The following is a 17,223-nucleotide window of genomic DNA, read 5'->3' on the forward strand; positions in this document are numbered from 1 at the left end:
TCAGGTTATAGTGTGCTGGCCCTTTAACAGCAGGGAAGGCCTTAATTGCACTCCCGGAAAACCTGTGCAGCCTGTGCAGGTCCCAGGAGACAGAGCACGTGGAGAGCCACAGGGAAGAAAGGGAGTGCTCGGTTCGGCCGCGGCGGTAAGTGAGTTGGTGTCCTTGCTGGAGGGGACGCCGCCACTACACCATTAATTTGATGCATCAATTATTGTTATCTTTTTCTTTCTAATGTTTATTTCCTTGTATATATGTTGATATTAGCACAAACCAGAAACCATAGTAGAATTCTACATAGATTTTACATTGTTTTATATACAGTGGTGCTTGAAAGTTTGTGAGCCCTTCCAAATTTTCCATATTTTTGCCAAAATTTTACCTAAAACTACATCAGCTTTTCACACAAATACTAAAAATTGAGGACGAAGTCAAACAAATGAGTCAAAAAGATTTGATGATCTCACATCGCATGTCTGCGAGTGGCAAAAGTATGTGAACCTTCAGGATCAGCACATGATTTGAAGTTAAAATTAGAGTCTGGTGTTTTCAATCAATGACATGACAAAGTCTGACCTTTCAAAATCTGTTCTTCACAACAACTTTGTGCACATGTATCATGGTATGCACGAAGGAGAATCCTGAGGACCTCCATAAAAAGAGGTGTTAATATTCATCAGGCTGAAAAAAGGTTACAAAACCTCACCAATCCACAGTAAGATTTTGTACTTATAGAGGAAATTTAAGACTTTAGTTACCCTCCCCAGGAATGGTCAAACAACAAAGATCACGCCAAAAGCAATGTGTATACTAGTCTGCAAAGTTACAAATAAACCAAAGGTTACCTCCAGGCAACTAAAGGCCTCTCGCACATTAGCTAATGTTCATAATTCCCACCATTAGGAGGACACAAAATGCATAGCAGGACTGCAAGGACAAAGACACTGCTCTCCAAGAAGAACATTGCTGTTTGTTTGTGGTTTACTAAAAATCAGCTAGATAAGCCAGAAAGCTATTAGAACAATATTTTGTGGCAGATGAGGCCAAAATGAAAAACAATGCAATACAGCATAAATATCTCATCTCATCTCATCTCTGAAAGACAGTCGGGGTATTGTGGTTTAGCCCTGTTTTGCTACATCTGAGTCATGATGTTGTGCCATCATTGATGGAGCAATGAAAGAGAACCTGTCTGCAGGATTTAGCAATATGAAGTAAAGGCATGTCCATAATGGCGCTGCTGTACTGATTAGACTGATACCTTTGGTGAAAGAATCTGATCTCTGGTTTTAGTGTAATAAGCCGCTGAAAGTTTCATCTAATAACTGCTCTGGGCCTCAGGGTGGGGTAGGGGTAGGGTCTAATTCAGTGACCACCGGTCACACCCTAATGCACAGAGCTGTTATTAGAAGAAAACTTCAAAGAGCAGGGCTATTATGGCCATGCCTTTACTTTATATTGCTACATACTGATGACAGGTTCTTTTTAACCCCTTCACAACCTATGATGTACTCATACATCATGGTTGGGCAGGGGTTCCCAACCTATTACATATGGGTAAGTCATGGTGATCATGCCAGGCACAGGAGCTGTGCCCGTGCAATTGTCACCAGGAGCTCAGCTTACAGGATAGCCGAGATCCAGCTCTCACAGCCAGAAATGGTGCCTGCACCGCCCTAGGCTGTTTAACCCCTAAATGCTGTGATCATTCTCGATCGTAACATTTTGGAGGCTGGGAAAGGGAGGGCACTTCCTCCCCAATCCAATCGTTGCCCCCATACCAAGGGCCCAATCGTTTCCATTGCAACCTGAGCTATAGTCATGATGACCTCTGTGTCAGCCAGCTATAGCAAGTCTGTTAGACCATGACAGGTGCATGCTCTAAAGCCCGCTTTACATGCAATATATCTTACAATGTGTCGGCGGGGTCACGTCGTAAGTGACGCACATCCGGCATTGTAAGGTACATTGCAGTGTGTGACAGGTACGTGCGATTGTGATTGAACGGTAAAACGTTCATCGCATACACATCGTACCTTTCTCTGGAATTGAACGTCAGATTGTTCATCGTACCCGGGGTAGCACACATCGCAGTGTGTGACACCCCGGGTATGATGAACAGATCTCACCTGCCTGCTGCGGCTCCCAGCCAGCTATGCGGAAGGAAGGAGGTGGGCAGGATATTTACGTCCCGCTCATCTCCGCCCCTCCGCATCTATTGGCCGGCTGCCGTGTGACGTCGATGAGACGCCGAACGTCCCTCCCACTCCAGGAAGTGGACGTTCGCCGCCCACATCGAGGTCGTATGGAAGGTAAGTATGTGTGACGGGGGTTAATCGTATGTGCGGCACGTTCAACAAATTGAACCTGCCTCAGATATGATGGGGGTGTTGCAAATCGCATACGAAATTGTATGCGAAATTGCAACGTGTAAAGCAGGCTTAAGAGGCTTCTGTCAGTGCAGCACTGACATGTATAATGTAATGCCATGCTGGTGCATGGCAATGCATTTATATCAGCCATCAGAGTAATGAAAGTTAAAGTTCCATAGAGGAACTACAGGTGCATCTCAATAAATTAGAATATCATCAAAAAGTTATCGTAATTTATTTCAGTAATTCAATACAAAAAACAAAAAGGAAATGCATACATTATATAGAGTCATTACAGAGGGATCTATTTCAAGTGTTTATTTCTGTTAATGTTGATGATTATGGCTTACAGCCAATAAGAATCCAAAAGTCATTATCTCAAAAAATTAGAATATTATATAAGACCAAAAGGAAAAATTATTTTAAACTCAGAAATGTTGGCGCCTACTGACAAGTCTGTACAGTAAATGCCTCAATACTTGGTCGGGGTTCCTTTTCCATGAATTACTGCATCAATGCGGCGTGGCATGGAGGTGATCAGCCTGAGGCACTGCTGAGGTGTTATAGAAGCCCAGGTATTGAATTACTGAAATAAATTATCTTTTTGATGATATTCTAATTCATTGAGATGCACCTGTAAGTAAAAAAAAATAAAAAAAATTGTAAAAACTGGGATTCTTGGATCCAAAGTAATACTAATCCAGATTTCTTCAGAGTGTTATACCTCTCAATATAGTGAGGCATTGGTCTTTTTGTCAGAAGGACAGTTCACGTGTTTCTCTAGATAATTATCTGTGTAACAATGTATATAACTTATTATTGTAATGTGATATCATATGATCTTTATGTACCACCCCCCTATTCTGTTTTAATTTTTTCTCTGTTTTCCCACATTCCTTTTATTTTTCCTATATTTCCATAGCTAGATAGATATTGACTCCAGAATTATTACAAACTTGCTCATTATTTCTAAGTCCCCTGCATGGGGATCAATAATATTAATATTACATGTATCTTGCTTATGTTACGCTATTTTTTTTAAAAAAAACTTTGTTGAAACTAAAAAATATTTAAAAAAAAAAATCACAAAATATGAAAAAAAAAGTTATCCCAATCAATATGTACCGTATATTTATGTAAAAACAAAATAAACAATAAAAGTAAACATATTTGGTATTGCCAAACACCCTGACCTTTGAAATTGTCACATTATTCAACCCCTTCAGTAAACACTAAAAAAGTAAAAATAAAAATGTGGCATAAAACTATGGCTTTTCATAAAACGCCAAACAAAAAGTGGAATAAAACGCGATCAAATAGATGAATTAAATAAAAATGGTATGGAATTGTCATCTAGGCCTGCAAAAAAAAGCTGCAAAACAGCTCCATCAATAGAATAGTAAAAAAGTTACAGCTCTCAGAATATAGCGATGCAAAAACAATTATTCTTTCTACAAAATAGTTTGTATTGCGCAAAACCAGCAAAACATAAACAAAATCATATAAATATCGCTTTAATTGTACTGACCTGAAGAATAAAGCTGTCTTATCACTTTTACCAGAATGGCATAGAAAAAGAAAAAAATATTCTTGAATTGCTGATTTTTGTTCATTACGCCTACTAAAAATCAGAAGAGAAAGTGATTAAAAATGTTATATGCACAAAAATGGTACAAATAGAAATGTCAAGTCGTCTCGCGAAAAACAAATTATCACTTGACTCTTTTGGCAGAAATACAGAGAGATTATCATAGAATGGTAGAGTTGGAAGGAACCTCAAGGGCCATCAGGTCCATTACAACTCTCAATATATGGCAATGCTAAAACTTTTATTTGTAAAAAACAAAAAAGCATTTCTTAGTGTATGATAGCTGCCAAATATAAATAAAAAAGATATAAATTTGGTATTGTGGTAATTGTACCTACCCAAAGAATAAAGCCATCCAATCACTTATACCGCATGGTGAACGGAGTAAAAAATAAAATTGTTAACCTGCTCTTGATTTGTTCATTCTTCCTCCCAAAGATCGCAGTAAGGCTCGGTTCGCATTTATTTTGCACTCTACGTTGAGCGCTTACATCAAGGTTTCCATTTAAATTTATTAAATACATGATTCAGACAGAATGAAGGAAGATTCCCTATTATGATGCAGATGGAAACACTGTGGACGCTGTCTGGCCTGTGATCCAGCAGTGTCTCTCTTTTTAGGCGTACACAAAAGCATGGTTGAATACAGGTTTGTGTACCTCTGAAAAGCTGGACACCACTTTACAGAGGCCAAATGGAGTCTGGAGTAACTCTGCTTGTCTCATTAGTGAATGGATTCATAGGGGGCATCAACTGAGTCACATGTTGCAGATATTTAGATGGAAGCCTAAATGTAAGTGCTCAACGTAGAGAACCAGATACATGTGAACTGATCCAAATTGTTCTGTACCCCAAAATGCCACCAATAAAAACTTCAGCTCAACTAACAAAAAACAAGTCCTCAATTGGGTTCATTATTTGTTAACAGAAATATAGGGGGTGTCCAAGTTACTGGTAGTACAAAGGCTCTAGTGAAGTAACATTGGCTCCCACCAAGAGAAATCTAGTAAAGACTGTACTTCTGAATCCAAATAACCCCCTCCTTTCTGAGACACACAATGTGCCTAAATCGAGGAGAGCCCACCTATTTACAGGTGCCTGGTTCCAGAAGCACAAGCTGGGCACAATGTATTGAGTACTGCAATGTATTGGGCATTACAATGGCATATTTGCAATTTTCACTCTGCAACTTCCAATGCATGTTTGGTTCCAGAAAATACCCATAAAATAAAAATAGTCATTACAGTCATAATGATATCCCAAAGAAGTGTAACCTCTAATAAGGGGCCATTAGAGGGGGTTACCACTGTCTACACAACATGAGTTCTATAAATGGAGTCAGCAAAATAGTCTAGAAAAATCTGAGCCACAAAAGTCAAATAACATTCCTTCCCTCTTGACCCCTGCCGTTTGACCAAACAATACTGTACAGTCAGATGTGGGGTATTCCCACATTCAGCAGAAATAATGTAACAAATTATGGGGTCTTATTTTGTAATTTCACCTTGTGAAAAAAAAGCATCTGGGGCTAAAACAATATTTTAGTGATTAAAATGCAAATATTAGCTCTTCACCACAGAATGGAATAAAAAAACATTATCACACCTGTTGTGTCAATATCCTTCCTCACTGCATCACTAGATGTATTCACTGAAGGATTCAGTTTTTTAAAGTATGGTCACTTATACAGAGTTCTTATGTTTGGGCACCCAAAAACTCTGCCAATATGACATTACCACGCCAACAAAATCTGCATTTCAATATGGCACTCCTTCCCTTCTGAGCATTGCATGGGGCCCGAAAAGTGTTTCCTAACCACATATACGAGGGGCTGCTGATAAATCTTTGGCTTTGTGAAAGGGTTAACTGAAGGGTTAATAAACTTTTTGAGTGTGGTTTTGAGTGCTTTGAGGGGTGCAGTTTTTAAAATCGTGTCACTTTTGGGTATTTTCTGTTACATAGGTCACTCAAGGTCACTTCAAATGTAATATGGTCCCTGTAAAAAATTATTTTTGGGGAAAAATTAGAAATTGCTGAAAAACTTTTAACCCTTCTAACTTCTTAAATAAAAATGTTTGAAAACAGATGGTGATGTAAAGTAGACATATGGTAAATGTTATTTATTAACTATTTTGTTTGATATAATTATCTGGCTTAATGGTACAAACCTTAAATGTTTGAAAATTGCTAAATTTTCTCCAAATTTCCGATATTTTCAAAAAATAAATGCAAAAAATATCGACCTACATGTACTATTACCGTTAAGGACAATGTGTTTCGAAAAAAACATCTCAGAATCAGTAGGGTCCACTGAAGAGTTCCAGAGTTATTACCTCATAAAAGTGACACTGGTCAGAGTTGTAAAATTTGGTCTATTCATGAAGGTGAAAACAGAATGTGCGATGAAGGGGTTAGTTTTATCAGCAAATTCCAAAAGAAAATGTCAACACATATGTACGTAAGCTGAATCTCAAGAGAATGTGGATGATGCAGCAACACAACTATACAAGGCACACAAGTTATTCTACAAAAGAATGGTTAAAGAAGAATAAAGTTAAACTTTTGAAATGTCCAAGTATTAATCCTAACCTTAATCTTATAGAAATGTTGTAAAATGACTTGAAGCAAGCAGTTTATGGGAGAAAACTGTGTTGTTAATGTTATTAAAGCTGTTTTGTAAGAAGAAAGGGGTACTTTACACATTGCGACATCGCTACCGAAATATCGTCGGGGTCACGGTTGTTGTGACGCACATCCGGCGCCGGTAGCGACATCGCAATGTGTAAATCCTAGGAGCGACGATGAATGAGTGCAAAACAGTCAAAAATCGCTGATCTGTGTCACGTAGTTCATTTCCATAATGTCGCTACATCAGGAGATATGAAATTGTTTGTCGTTCCTGCAACACCACACATCGCTGTCTGTGAAGCCGCAGGAATGACAAACATCACCTTACCTGCATCCACCGTCAATACGGAAGGAAGGAGGTGGTCAGGATGTTACGTCCCGCTCATCTCCGCCCCTTCGCTTCTATTGACCGGCCGCTTAGTGACGTCGCGGTGACATCGCGGTGACGCCGAACGCACCACCCCCTTGAGGGAGGGATTGTTCGGCGGTCACCGCGACGTCGCAGAGCAGGTATGTGTGTGTGATGCTGCCATAGCGATAATGTTCGCTACGGCAGCGATCACCAGATATCGCATGTGCGACGGGGTCGGGTTCTATAGCACTCAACATCGCTAGCCGATGCTAGCGATGTCGCAACGAGTAAAGTACCCCTAAGGGTCCCGTTACACGTACCGACGTTCCATCGATCCCAACAACGATACGACCTGGTCAGGATCGCTGGTACGTCGCTACATGGTCGCTAGTGAGCTGGCAAACAGGTAGATCTAATTAGCGATGCAGCAACAATACGGCGATCTGTATAACGACCTCGGCGGTCGTTGGGACCCTGTCATACAGCAGCTTTTCTGACGACTCAGACCTCGATAGAGGCGTAGTGTTTCCACTCAGGCGTGCCAACAAGGTCGCTCGTTGTTGTTATGGTGTCAAACACAGCGATGCATGCTGCCCAGCAGGACACCAATGATCAAAAAATGAACCAGGACGTTCAGGTACGATAGGCAACGGGGGGTCGGTCGCTGCTATGTGTCACACATAGCGAGATCGCTAGTGAGGTCGCTGTTGCATCACAAAACATGTGACGCTTTAGCGATCTCACTAACAACATCGCTATGTGTAATGGGGCCTTAAGGGGCTAAACCTCTCTGAACAGATAAGCATGTAGATATTTAGAAGTAGTTTTGGGGAGCCAAATGCTGAAATCAAAGGTTCACATATTTTTTGCCACTCACAGGCATATGACATTTGATCATGTTCCTCATTTAAAAAAAAAAATTAAGTCTAAAATTTTTAACCCATTTGTTTAATTGAATTCTCTTTATCTCCTTCTAGGACTTGCGTGAAAATGTGTTGTAGTTTTAGGTAAAATGTATGCAGAAATATGGAAAATTATGAAGGGTTCACAAATAGAGATGATCGAATTGATTCAACACAAATCGAATATGAGTGAAATTTCATGAAATCCGAACAATAAGCATTTTGATTCATGTCAATTGACAAAAAAATGACGTCATCAATTTACACATATTGTATAGCACCACCAACCAGGAAAGACTATCAGAGCCTGCATTTCTGACGGTGGTAATCTCTCAGGGAGCATATGACTGTTATTTTGCACATTGATTCAGCTAAGCTCGTAATTTCACCTACGGTAAAGCTTGCCACCACTATATTGCATAGAATAATATATGTTATCAAGTTATCTTCAGCCCTGAGCAAAGTGGATCTACCTGGTAGACAGACTACAGAGGTCTGAGACATCAGTGGTCTCAGAAGACTAAAGTAGATTCAGAGGTGTTCCAGGATTGAAGAGGTGGCAAACTAGTGGCATACATTGAGTCCTGTGGCTTTTTTAGTTACCCCCACCCACCCAACCTATCAATTACACTTGTTTAATATATATTGCATATCCAATATGACTTCCAAAACCTTGCTGATATGTGATGTACATTACACAACTGGGATCTTGAGCCGTGCCTTCTCCAAATACGGTGGGTACCAGCTATCTTATACAGCTAAGACACACATGTAATTGCCATAAACTGAAATAATTCAGAGTGCTGACATTGTTTCTGCCCTATTTCTACTTTCAATTTCAGATTCAAGTCCCCTATGAAAACTAAAGGGAAAAAAGGTTAAACACAATTTCAAAATGTTTCAACAACATAAAAAAATACATATTACCACCATCTATTACTTCATTCGGCTCACTTCCAAATTACGCCTTGGTGTTTGAGACATTTAAAGCAGTTGTATACACTCCTAGGAGACCTCAGAGAGTTATAAGCATCTTTTCAGAACAATTGGACGTCCTAAGATGTGAAATAAATTTATTCGCCGTAAATTGAATTTTGGGGGAAAAAGTGCCGAAGCTTGTGTCATGCGCTGTCCGTGTACGCACACGCAGATTACTACTAAGCGTCGGACTCTCGTAAGTGCTCAGCTCTACTGGGCGTCGGCTGAATTGTTTCACTGCTCCCAGCCATGCAGGAGTTAATCCTTTTTTGGAGTAGTGTGCAAATCTTCTGAGAACCAGGTTGCTGATTACCATCCACAACTGGTGTCTCCCTATTTAAGGCTGGGGAGTGTAGTAGGAGACTGCCGAAGATAGCATCAGCGATCCCGGTCTCAGTGGTTGTCAGTTCATGGTGAACAACAGTTGCTTTTCTGGGTGCTCTGAATGTTCTCCTTTTATGAATTTATTCCTTACACTTTTCTTTTTTCCCCGTACCCATATAGTCTCTTCTTTGTCTCTGAGTGCAGTGTCTTTTCTGTGGGGTTTTGTTACTGAGTTTCCAGCCCACTCCCAGGGTGGGGGGAGTAAGATCAAGGCTTGGACAGGAGACAGGGTTACGTTGGGGGCTCAGACCTGGTTGACATCAAGCTTACCGCCGAGATAAGGGACAGCGCAGGGTCTCGAGTCTAAGGCCCAGTTCAGGAACTCCTGGTCCGTCAGTACAATCCGCATGACAGCTGACAATTTCAAATTTCAGAATGTTCGATTATCCCTGTTCACAAACTTTCGATCACTACTGTAGATATATACGGTAACCACTTAAATACATTTTTAAAGAATCTACAGTATACAGTTCACTGTTACATTTTCTGTATATGCTTACACTTTCTAGAAAATGCAAGATGTACCACACTGACAGACAAGGCCTGGCATAAAGTCACTTCTGGCTCCAGTGTGTTTCCATGTGCAATTAGCTGCATCCAATGTAATTATACAAATAAGTTTTAGTCTTGTTGTTTTTACCGCAGGAGAGTTGTCATTAGATTCAGCTAGCTTTTAACTCGTTCATTTCCAGATAGCATAGTTTAAAGTTCACCAATCACAAGGATTTTCCTATGTAACCTAAAGCCAGTGCTATACAGGCACGATCATGCTGATTCTATACATAACTTTAGTTGTCAGCTAGGATGTATAGGTTTTGAAACACAAGCAAGTAAAGTTTGTAAAATGAGCAGCTTTTTGAATGACAGCAGCTGCAGCAGTTGATAGCTAGGGTGAGTTTTAATAGTGATTACCGCCCCCTGCCTGTTGTTCCTCACCATCTGTTATTTATGCTAATTCTATTATCGTTTTACTAAGTGCTAGAAGGACCTGTGCTGATGTCATACCCATGTGACCAGAAGGGGTGGGGCCTCAGCCAAAATAGCTGATACCAGGAAGCAACATTATTTTTGTGTTGGCTTAGGCCCCGCCTCTCCTGGTCACATGGGTATGACATCAGCACAGGTCCTTCTAGCACTTAGTAAAACGATAATAGAATTAGCATAAATAACAGATGGTGAGGAACAACAGACAGAGGGCGGTAATCACTATAAAAACTCACCCCAGCTATCAGCTGATCAGCTGTCATTCAAAAAGCTGCTCATTTTACAAACTTTACTTGCTTATGTTTCAAAACCTATACATCCTAGCTGACAACTAAAGGTATGTATAGAATCAGCATGATAGTGCCAGTATACCACTAGCTTTAGCTTATATAGGAAAATCCTGGTGATTGGTGCGCTTTAAAATAAATATTTCTAATAACGTACAAATACCAGAACTATAGCTTACCGCTGGCATTCATGCTCCTTTTATCCAGAAGGAGAAACCAGGACAGTTTACGTCCCCTTAAAATAGACCATAAAGTCAGGATATTATGCCACATATACACTCCTGTGTGTTTTCCTTGTCTTCCTCATTATCTTAGTCCATGGGCACAGAGCTAACTGGTACAAAAGTTCGATAAAGGTTGCTGGTTGCTGAGCATGAAGATCGGTACACAGTGTTTTGGAAAGCTATTATAAAACGGCTGTAGCAACCTTACATGAAGTACAGTTTTCTACTATTATTTTACATATTCTGAATCATGCTTGGTTATTATGAATGCTCTTGTTCTCATTACAGGCTCCGTGTGAGGGTGTGAGAGGGCACCCAGCAGGTATGAGCTATACAGCTAACATTCTCCCCCACCATGCGGTACGTGGAGCATTTGAAGACTTCACATGCTGAGACCATGTCCTGAAAAAGTCAAGAGAGCAAAATCATCATCTGAAAGTAGCAAGAGTTTACGAGAAGCGGAGAAGAGATCACAAGAGCCTTGGCGAAAATCTATATAACCAAAAATGGCATCAACTTAACTATAAAGAGTGTGAATCTGTTCTGTGTGAGAGAACATGGCCTAATGAGCGGTGTGAGAATGAATGAGAGACTACCACAACCTCCTCATGCCGGTGACAAAGAAAACGTTGTACTAATGATGGCATAGACATTGTGAGCAATTTAAGACCCCCTTTATAATTATAATTATGTGGGATCCAGTAATTGAAAGCCTGACATCTTCAAAGTGTAAAAAAGAAACATATCTGCAGACCAGTGACTACTCATAATGAAGAACACCACAATAACAGTAAAGTACATCCAAAATCAGCCAAGAAAAGGGGACTCTGTCCTCCAAGGAAAACTGAAGATTGAGAAGGCACAAGAGTGGTAATAAATCACATAGGCTCTCGTACGACAATGTAAGATGCCATATCAGAAGCCAACAGACTGGGCAGTACAGGCTGTGTCCAGCTGAAAGAGAAAGTGGAAAAAGTATCCAAACTCTGGATCAATAACTGTGAGACAATACACTAAAAAATGATGTAAAACACACATAAATTACTTCTTGTTGTAAAACAACAAAATAATAATCTGAAATCTAAAAAAAAAAATAATTTCGGAAAATTGCAGAGTACTTTCCTAGCATGGGCATTATGTTTTAGATATGTTCACAGTGTCTAGTAAAGTAAGGCAATTATAACAGTACATTATAATAACCATATAAAAGTCTGTTTTCCTTCAATTTTATTAAAAAATATAAACATGGATCCCAATATAACTGAGGAATAAACATTCCTTCAGGAAAGTATTTAATTCTCCCCTACCGGATTCATTCATATCATTATATAAAGTAAAATTCTGCTCTTACATATATAGAGTTTTGGAAGATCCCAACGATTTCCGCGTACTGATTTCTACTAATCTAATTTGAGTATATAGTGAGTTCCCAACTGCCCCCCCCAAGGCAAATATTTGAGGAAACAAGAATTGAGTGCATTGGAGTTAAACAATGAGCCGTTATGCAAAATACCTACCGGCAGCACAATACGGCTGCGGATCAGTAAACGTTTAGTCGTTTAAATGCCTGTTTACATGGGTAGACCAAAGAGAACAGTACGCACTGAGCAATCCACACTAGGTTGCTCAATGCACATAGTCTGCCATAGTTTCCAGCAGGGTGATGCCAGTCTATACAGGATGATCCAGCGCCCAGAATGACGATCTTTTGAAGATCGTTTCACCCGATGAACTAACGTTAAGTGCATTCATCAGATGATCAGCAGATTGTTTATATTATTTTAAACAACATGCAGTTTAAGGGTCCCGTTACACGTAGCGACGTTCCAGTGATCCCGACAACGATACAACCTGGTCAGGATCGCTGGTGCGTTGCTACATGGTCGCTAGTGAGTTGGCAAACAGGCAGATCTAATTAACGACGCAGCAACGATACGGCGATCTGTATAAGGACCTTGGCGGTTGTTGGGACCCTGTCACACAGCAGCTATTCTGACGACTCAGACCTCGATAGAGGCGTAGTGTTTCCACCCAGGCGTGCCAACGAGGTCGCTCGTCATTGTTATGGCGTCAAACACAGCGATGCATGCTGCCCAGCGGGACATCAATGATCAAAAAATGAACCAGGACGTTCAGGTACAACCGGCGATATTGCAGCGGGGGCCGGTCGCTGCTATGTGTCACACATAGCGAGATCACTAGTGAGGTCGCTGTTGCGTCACAAAACCTGTGACGTTTCAGCGATCTCTCTAATGACATCGCCATGTGTAACGGGGCCTTAAGTCTCCTCTTCTCATTAAAATAAACATGCAAGCTAGGCCAAGCTCAGGTTGCATGTTTATTGGGAGGTGGGGTAAGAAATCTATTATAGCTGAATGAAAATGAAAAATGAAAAAAAATGTACCACAATGCATTGTACAACATAAATATACCTTTCGTCAGTTAGATAAAATGCATCATACAATTAAAATGTATCACAGAGAAAAAATGGTAGACATATTGTGTACTTCTCCCCCCTTACATATCTGTATAAGTGTATAATGAGTGGGTGATATCAATGCTATCTAAATTGCGTTAAATAAGCAGAATTGTACCTGTCCAGAGTTTCCCCACTGACTTCAATATTTAATACTTTATTACCATGGATATTATCTCACTTGGCTTATTGAGTGGCATCGGTGACTCCTGTTATTTCGACATTCAGTGCTCTTTCTGGTTGTATAAGATTTTCTCTTTCTCTCTCGTCTTGCTCTCATTCTCTTGATTTCTCTATTTTGGGGACATGACTCTCAAAAGAACTTGTAAGATTTCCATGAATGTGAACTTTCCAATAAGGGAAATCTAAGAGCATTGATATGAATGGAGATAGGGAGTGTTGTTTTATTTTGAGAAATGAATTACTTCCAGTTCTCCCGATCCGTAGAAAGAGCAGATGATTGTTGTACATGGTGGCCTTTGAGCCTGACCTTCGGGTGCTACAAAAAAAAAAAAAAAAAGACTACATTATTTAAAAGAAAAAAAAAAGACTCTTAAAGAAGGGAGACGTCATACCTTTCTATGTGTTTACTATCCTTGGTCACATTGATTGTACTATGAGAAGTCATTGTGTACCTTGCTGGAGATCTGATTGTACGAACTCCCTGAAAACTGAACTAAATAATTCACCTTGGAGGACTGATCACTGTGACCATAATGTGAAGAGACGCTGAACTCGCTGGGGGGGTGCGGATACGTGGACCAGCGTCTACAGCTTTCAACTGCTGATGCTCAGTGGACTCAAAAATGATCCTTGGGAAGCCTGGAACTTCTCCTGTGACCAGGAATCTTCTATTTGCCTTTATTTATATCATTATTATCACTGGTTCCTCCTCACCCCATATACTGAAAAAGCAAAAATCCTGCCACTCCAGTATTTACATATATCCTTTATATAGCTAACTGTTAAATCTTAATTACAGGATGAAAAATATATTTACTGCAAAATATGAAAACCATTGAAAAACATAATGACTTTAGAAAAAAAGAGGTTGTCTGAGCCTAGCCTGGTGCCATGTCTCCAATGATTACAACTGCATTAGTAGCATACAAGGTGCATACAGTACAAGATCAATATAGAAAGCAAACAAATCATTTCAGGTTCATCATAGATTGATCATAGCTTCCCTTCGAAATGGGCTGCATAGTAGGAAGTGTAGTTTGTTTTTGATAAATCTCACCAAAGGATGGTGGGTGTGAACCTAAATTGGCAAGTAAATGATTGATAAAAATAGCCAGGTCCATACTGTATTGCCATATCTGTACAGTGTACGTAAGAAAATAGTAAATCACTAAGCGAGCCATGATATGGCATACAGAGCGCCCCCGGTTTCATAAAGGGGTTGTCCAGTCTTGTGGTGAAAGACTTCTCCATACTTAAAGCGAGCCCACCTCTTGATGTCAGGATTCTCCAGTGTCGCTACCAAGAGTGGGTGGCCATGTGCCTGCAAGAACGTAGTTTGCATACCTTCAGCCACATTCTGAATAAAAGCACATCTAGTTGGCTTGTAACCAAATATATGCAAATCCAATACCTGCAGTCACGTGACCGCCGGTATCAGCGCTGACACCGGAGAATCCTGATAGCGTGCAGTGAGCACGCTGTAAGGATTCATAAGTCTGCAGTCATGTGACCGCCGGTATCAGCGCTGACACCGGAGAATCCTGATAGCGTGCAGTGAGTGCGCTGTGAGGATTCATAAGTTTGCAGTGACGTGACCACTTGTATCAGCACTGACACTGGACAATCCTGACAGCATGCAGTGAGCACACTGTAAAAATTCATAAGTCTGCAGTCACATGACCGCCGGTAACAGCGCTGACACCGGAGAATCCTGACAGCATGCAGTGAGTGCGCTGTAAGGATTCATAAGTTTGCAGTAACGTGACCATCAGTATCAGTGCTGAGACTGTAGAATCCTGACAGCATGCAGTGAGCACGCTGTAAAGAATCATAAGCTTGAGTGACGTGACCGCCGGTATCAGTGCTGACAACGGAGAATCCTGACAGCAAGCAGTGAGCATGCTGTAAGGATTCATAAATCTGCAGTCACGTAATGTGACTGTAAACTTTCATCAAAAGACCAGACAACTCCTATGAAAGGGAATGTGTCATCAGAAAATTATTTTAATTAAAAAATTATTACTTGTATTTTTAGAAATAAAATTATACTATTTCATCATTTTTTATATTAAAACGTTTTGCAATTTTCATTCTGACCAAAAGTCTGATTAAACTTCTACTTACTATTGTTCACATGGACATTAGCAAGAATAGACTGACTGAGACAATATTTGTTTGTATCTGGGCTATGGTCATTGTGAAGGGAGTAGGAGGAGAGGAGCTTCTGTGTTTTCTACTGTAAATAAAGGTGTTACCTTTCATTTTACTCCTTTTTGTGATGATAATATGTCATTTGTATAGAAAATAAGGTCTAGTGGTCAATGTGAAAATTGCAATTTTTTAGATTTTTTTATATAGAGATATTAAGGAAAATTAAAAAAAATATCAACTTTTTTTTTTTTTTAAATGCTTTTAACATAAAAACCTGATTTAGACACTAGGTCATTTTCTGATGATATGGCCCTTTGAGTACAAAGCAATACACAGTCCATGCATCAGTTTAGTTGTGTAAGTACATTTGAAGAATTTTGTTAAAATAGAAAAGTCGTCATTTTCAATAGATCAATGATTTATTAATTTGTGAAACGCTGGGCAAATTTTAAAAACTATTAACATTGGGCTAAAAAGATTACTTTTGTGTTATTGTTTTTCATAACACTTAGGGATGATGAATTTATTATGGTATTCTTTTTACTGTAAGTTGGAGCATGAGGCTCATTTTTATTTATAGTTGTTCCTTTATATAAATATTGTCTATCTGATTTGGCACTATATATGTATATAACCTGTTTATCTATATCTCTCATACAAAAAAATATCTTCCAAGATCTGTCCTTAGAAGCCCCAGTTACAGGTGAAGATAGTCATCTGTGGCGACACTTGTTACTGGCAGAACTGATCTGGGGTCTTCTAAGACTCAGCAGCTCAGTGATGCAGTACCTGGCGCTCAGCAATCACATGATCCATGGATTTAAACTGCTTATGTCTTCTCCTCAGGGCCTTCTAAACAAACGGTTTGGAATAAATACTAGTCTGCGTATAGCTAAGGAAGTAGGAGGAAACGGACAGTTAAAGGGAGATTCTGCATGGAGAGTTCTAGTTCCAGTAGTCTGTGTATTCTGTGCATGTTGAGCATCATGCATGGTCACTATGTTGTATAATGAGATGCTCTGGGGCCCTGTCTAGCTTTGTGGATTGTGCAACATATATTTAGGATTTATTGTCCTTAGAAGGTTAAAGAGTGTTTGTCAACAAGATGTCACCCCCAAACTATTTATATGTGCATGTAGCTCTTTTGAATACAAGTCCAGCAATACCTTTAGGCCAGTTTCACACATCCAGCATTTTGCCGGATTGCCGGATTCGGCACACTCCAGTTCAGTGTAATACTGTACAATGGCATCGCGGCAAGCTCCGGTCACATGACAACATGTGAACGAAGCTTGCCACAATGCCATTGTACTGTATTACACTGTACTGGAGTGTGGCGGATCCGTCAATCTGGCAAAATAACGGATGTGTGAAACGGCCCTTTCATGGTCAATCACTTCCTCTGTTACTGAGAAATCAGTGTCTGTATTGATATGTAAATTATGCTGTAAAACTACAGTAACTGTATATTTCAAGCCTCTGTCACTCCAGCTCTATTACATGCCCATTTGCCACCTTCTCCTGTTTGACCAATGACTCCTTTACTTGAAGTTACACAGCATAGAAACTGTCAGTCAAGCAGGAGAAGGCGGCACTGGGAGGGGAATAGAGCTGGAGTGACAGTGGTTTCAGATCTACAAATAGTTCTTTAGCGCATATAAATAGTTTGGGGGTGAAATCCTGCTGATATATTCCCTTTAAAATGAAACACCCAGG

General features: G+C 40.0%; 1 protein-coding gene across 4 annotated transcripts in view; it reads left to right on the forward strand.

Annotated features, from left to right (window-relative positions):
- ASIC1 (acid sensing ion channel subunit 1) overlaps window positions 1-16,751 on the forward strand; it is a 460,355-nt gene extending 443,604 nt beyond the window's left edge. For all 4 annotated transcript variants that reach the window (XM_075337256.1, XM_075337255.1, XM_075337254.1 and 1 more), the window contains one exon: window positions 10,986-16,751. In XM_075337256.1, the coding sequence (XP_075193371.1) occupies window positions 10,986-11,090 (105 nt within the window). In that variant the 3' untranslated portion in view covers window positions 11,091-16,751. The remainder of the gene's footprint in view (window positions 1-10,985) is intronic.
- The last annotated feature ends 472 nt before the right edge of the window (window positions 16,752-17,223 follow it).

The sequence above is a fragment of the Anomaloglossus baeobatrachus genome, chromosome 2 (assembly GCF_048569485.1).
Source record: "Anomaloglossus baeobatrachus isolate aAnoBae1 chromosome 2, aAnoBae1.hap1, whole genome shotgun sequence".
In the NCBI taxonomy this organism is placed as follows: domain Eukaryota; kingdom Metazoa; phylum Chordata; class Amphibia; order Anura; family Aromobatidae; genus Anomaloglossus; species Anomaloglossus baeobatrachus.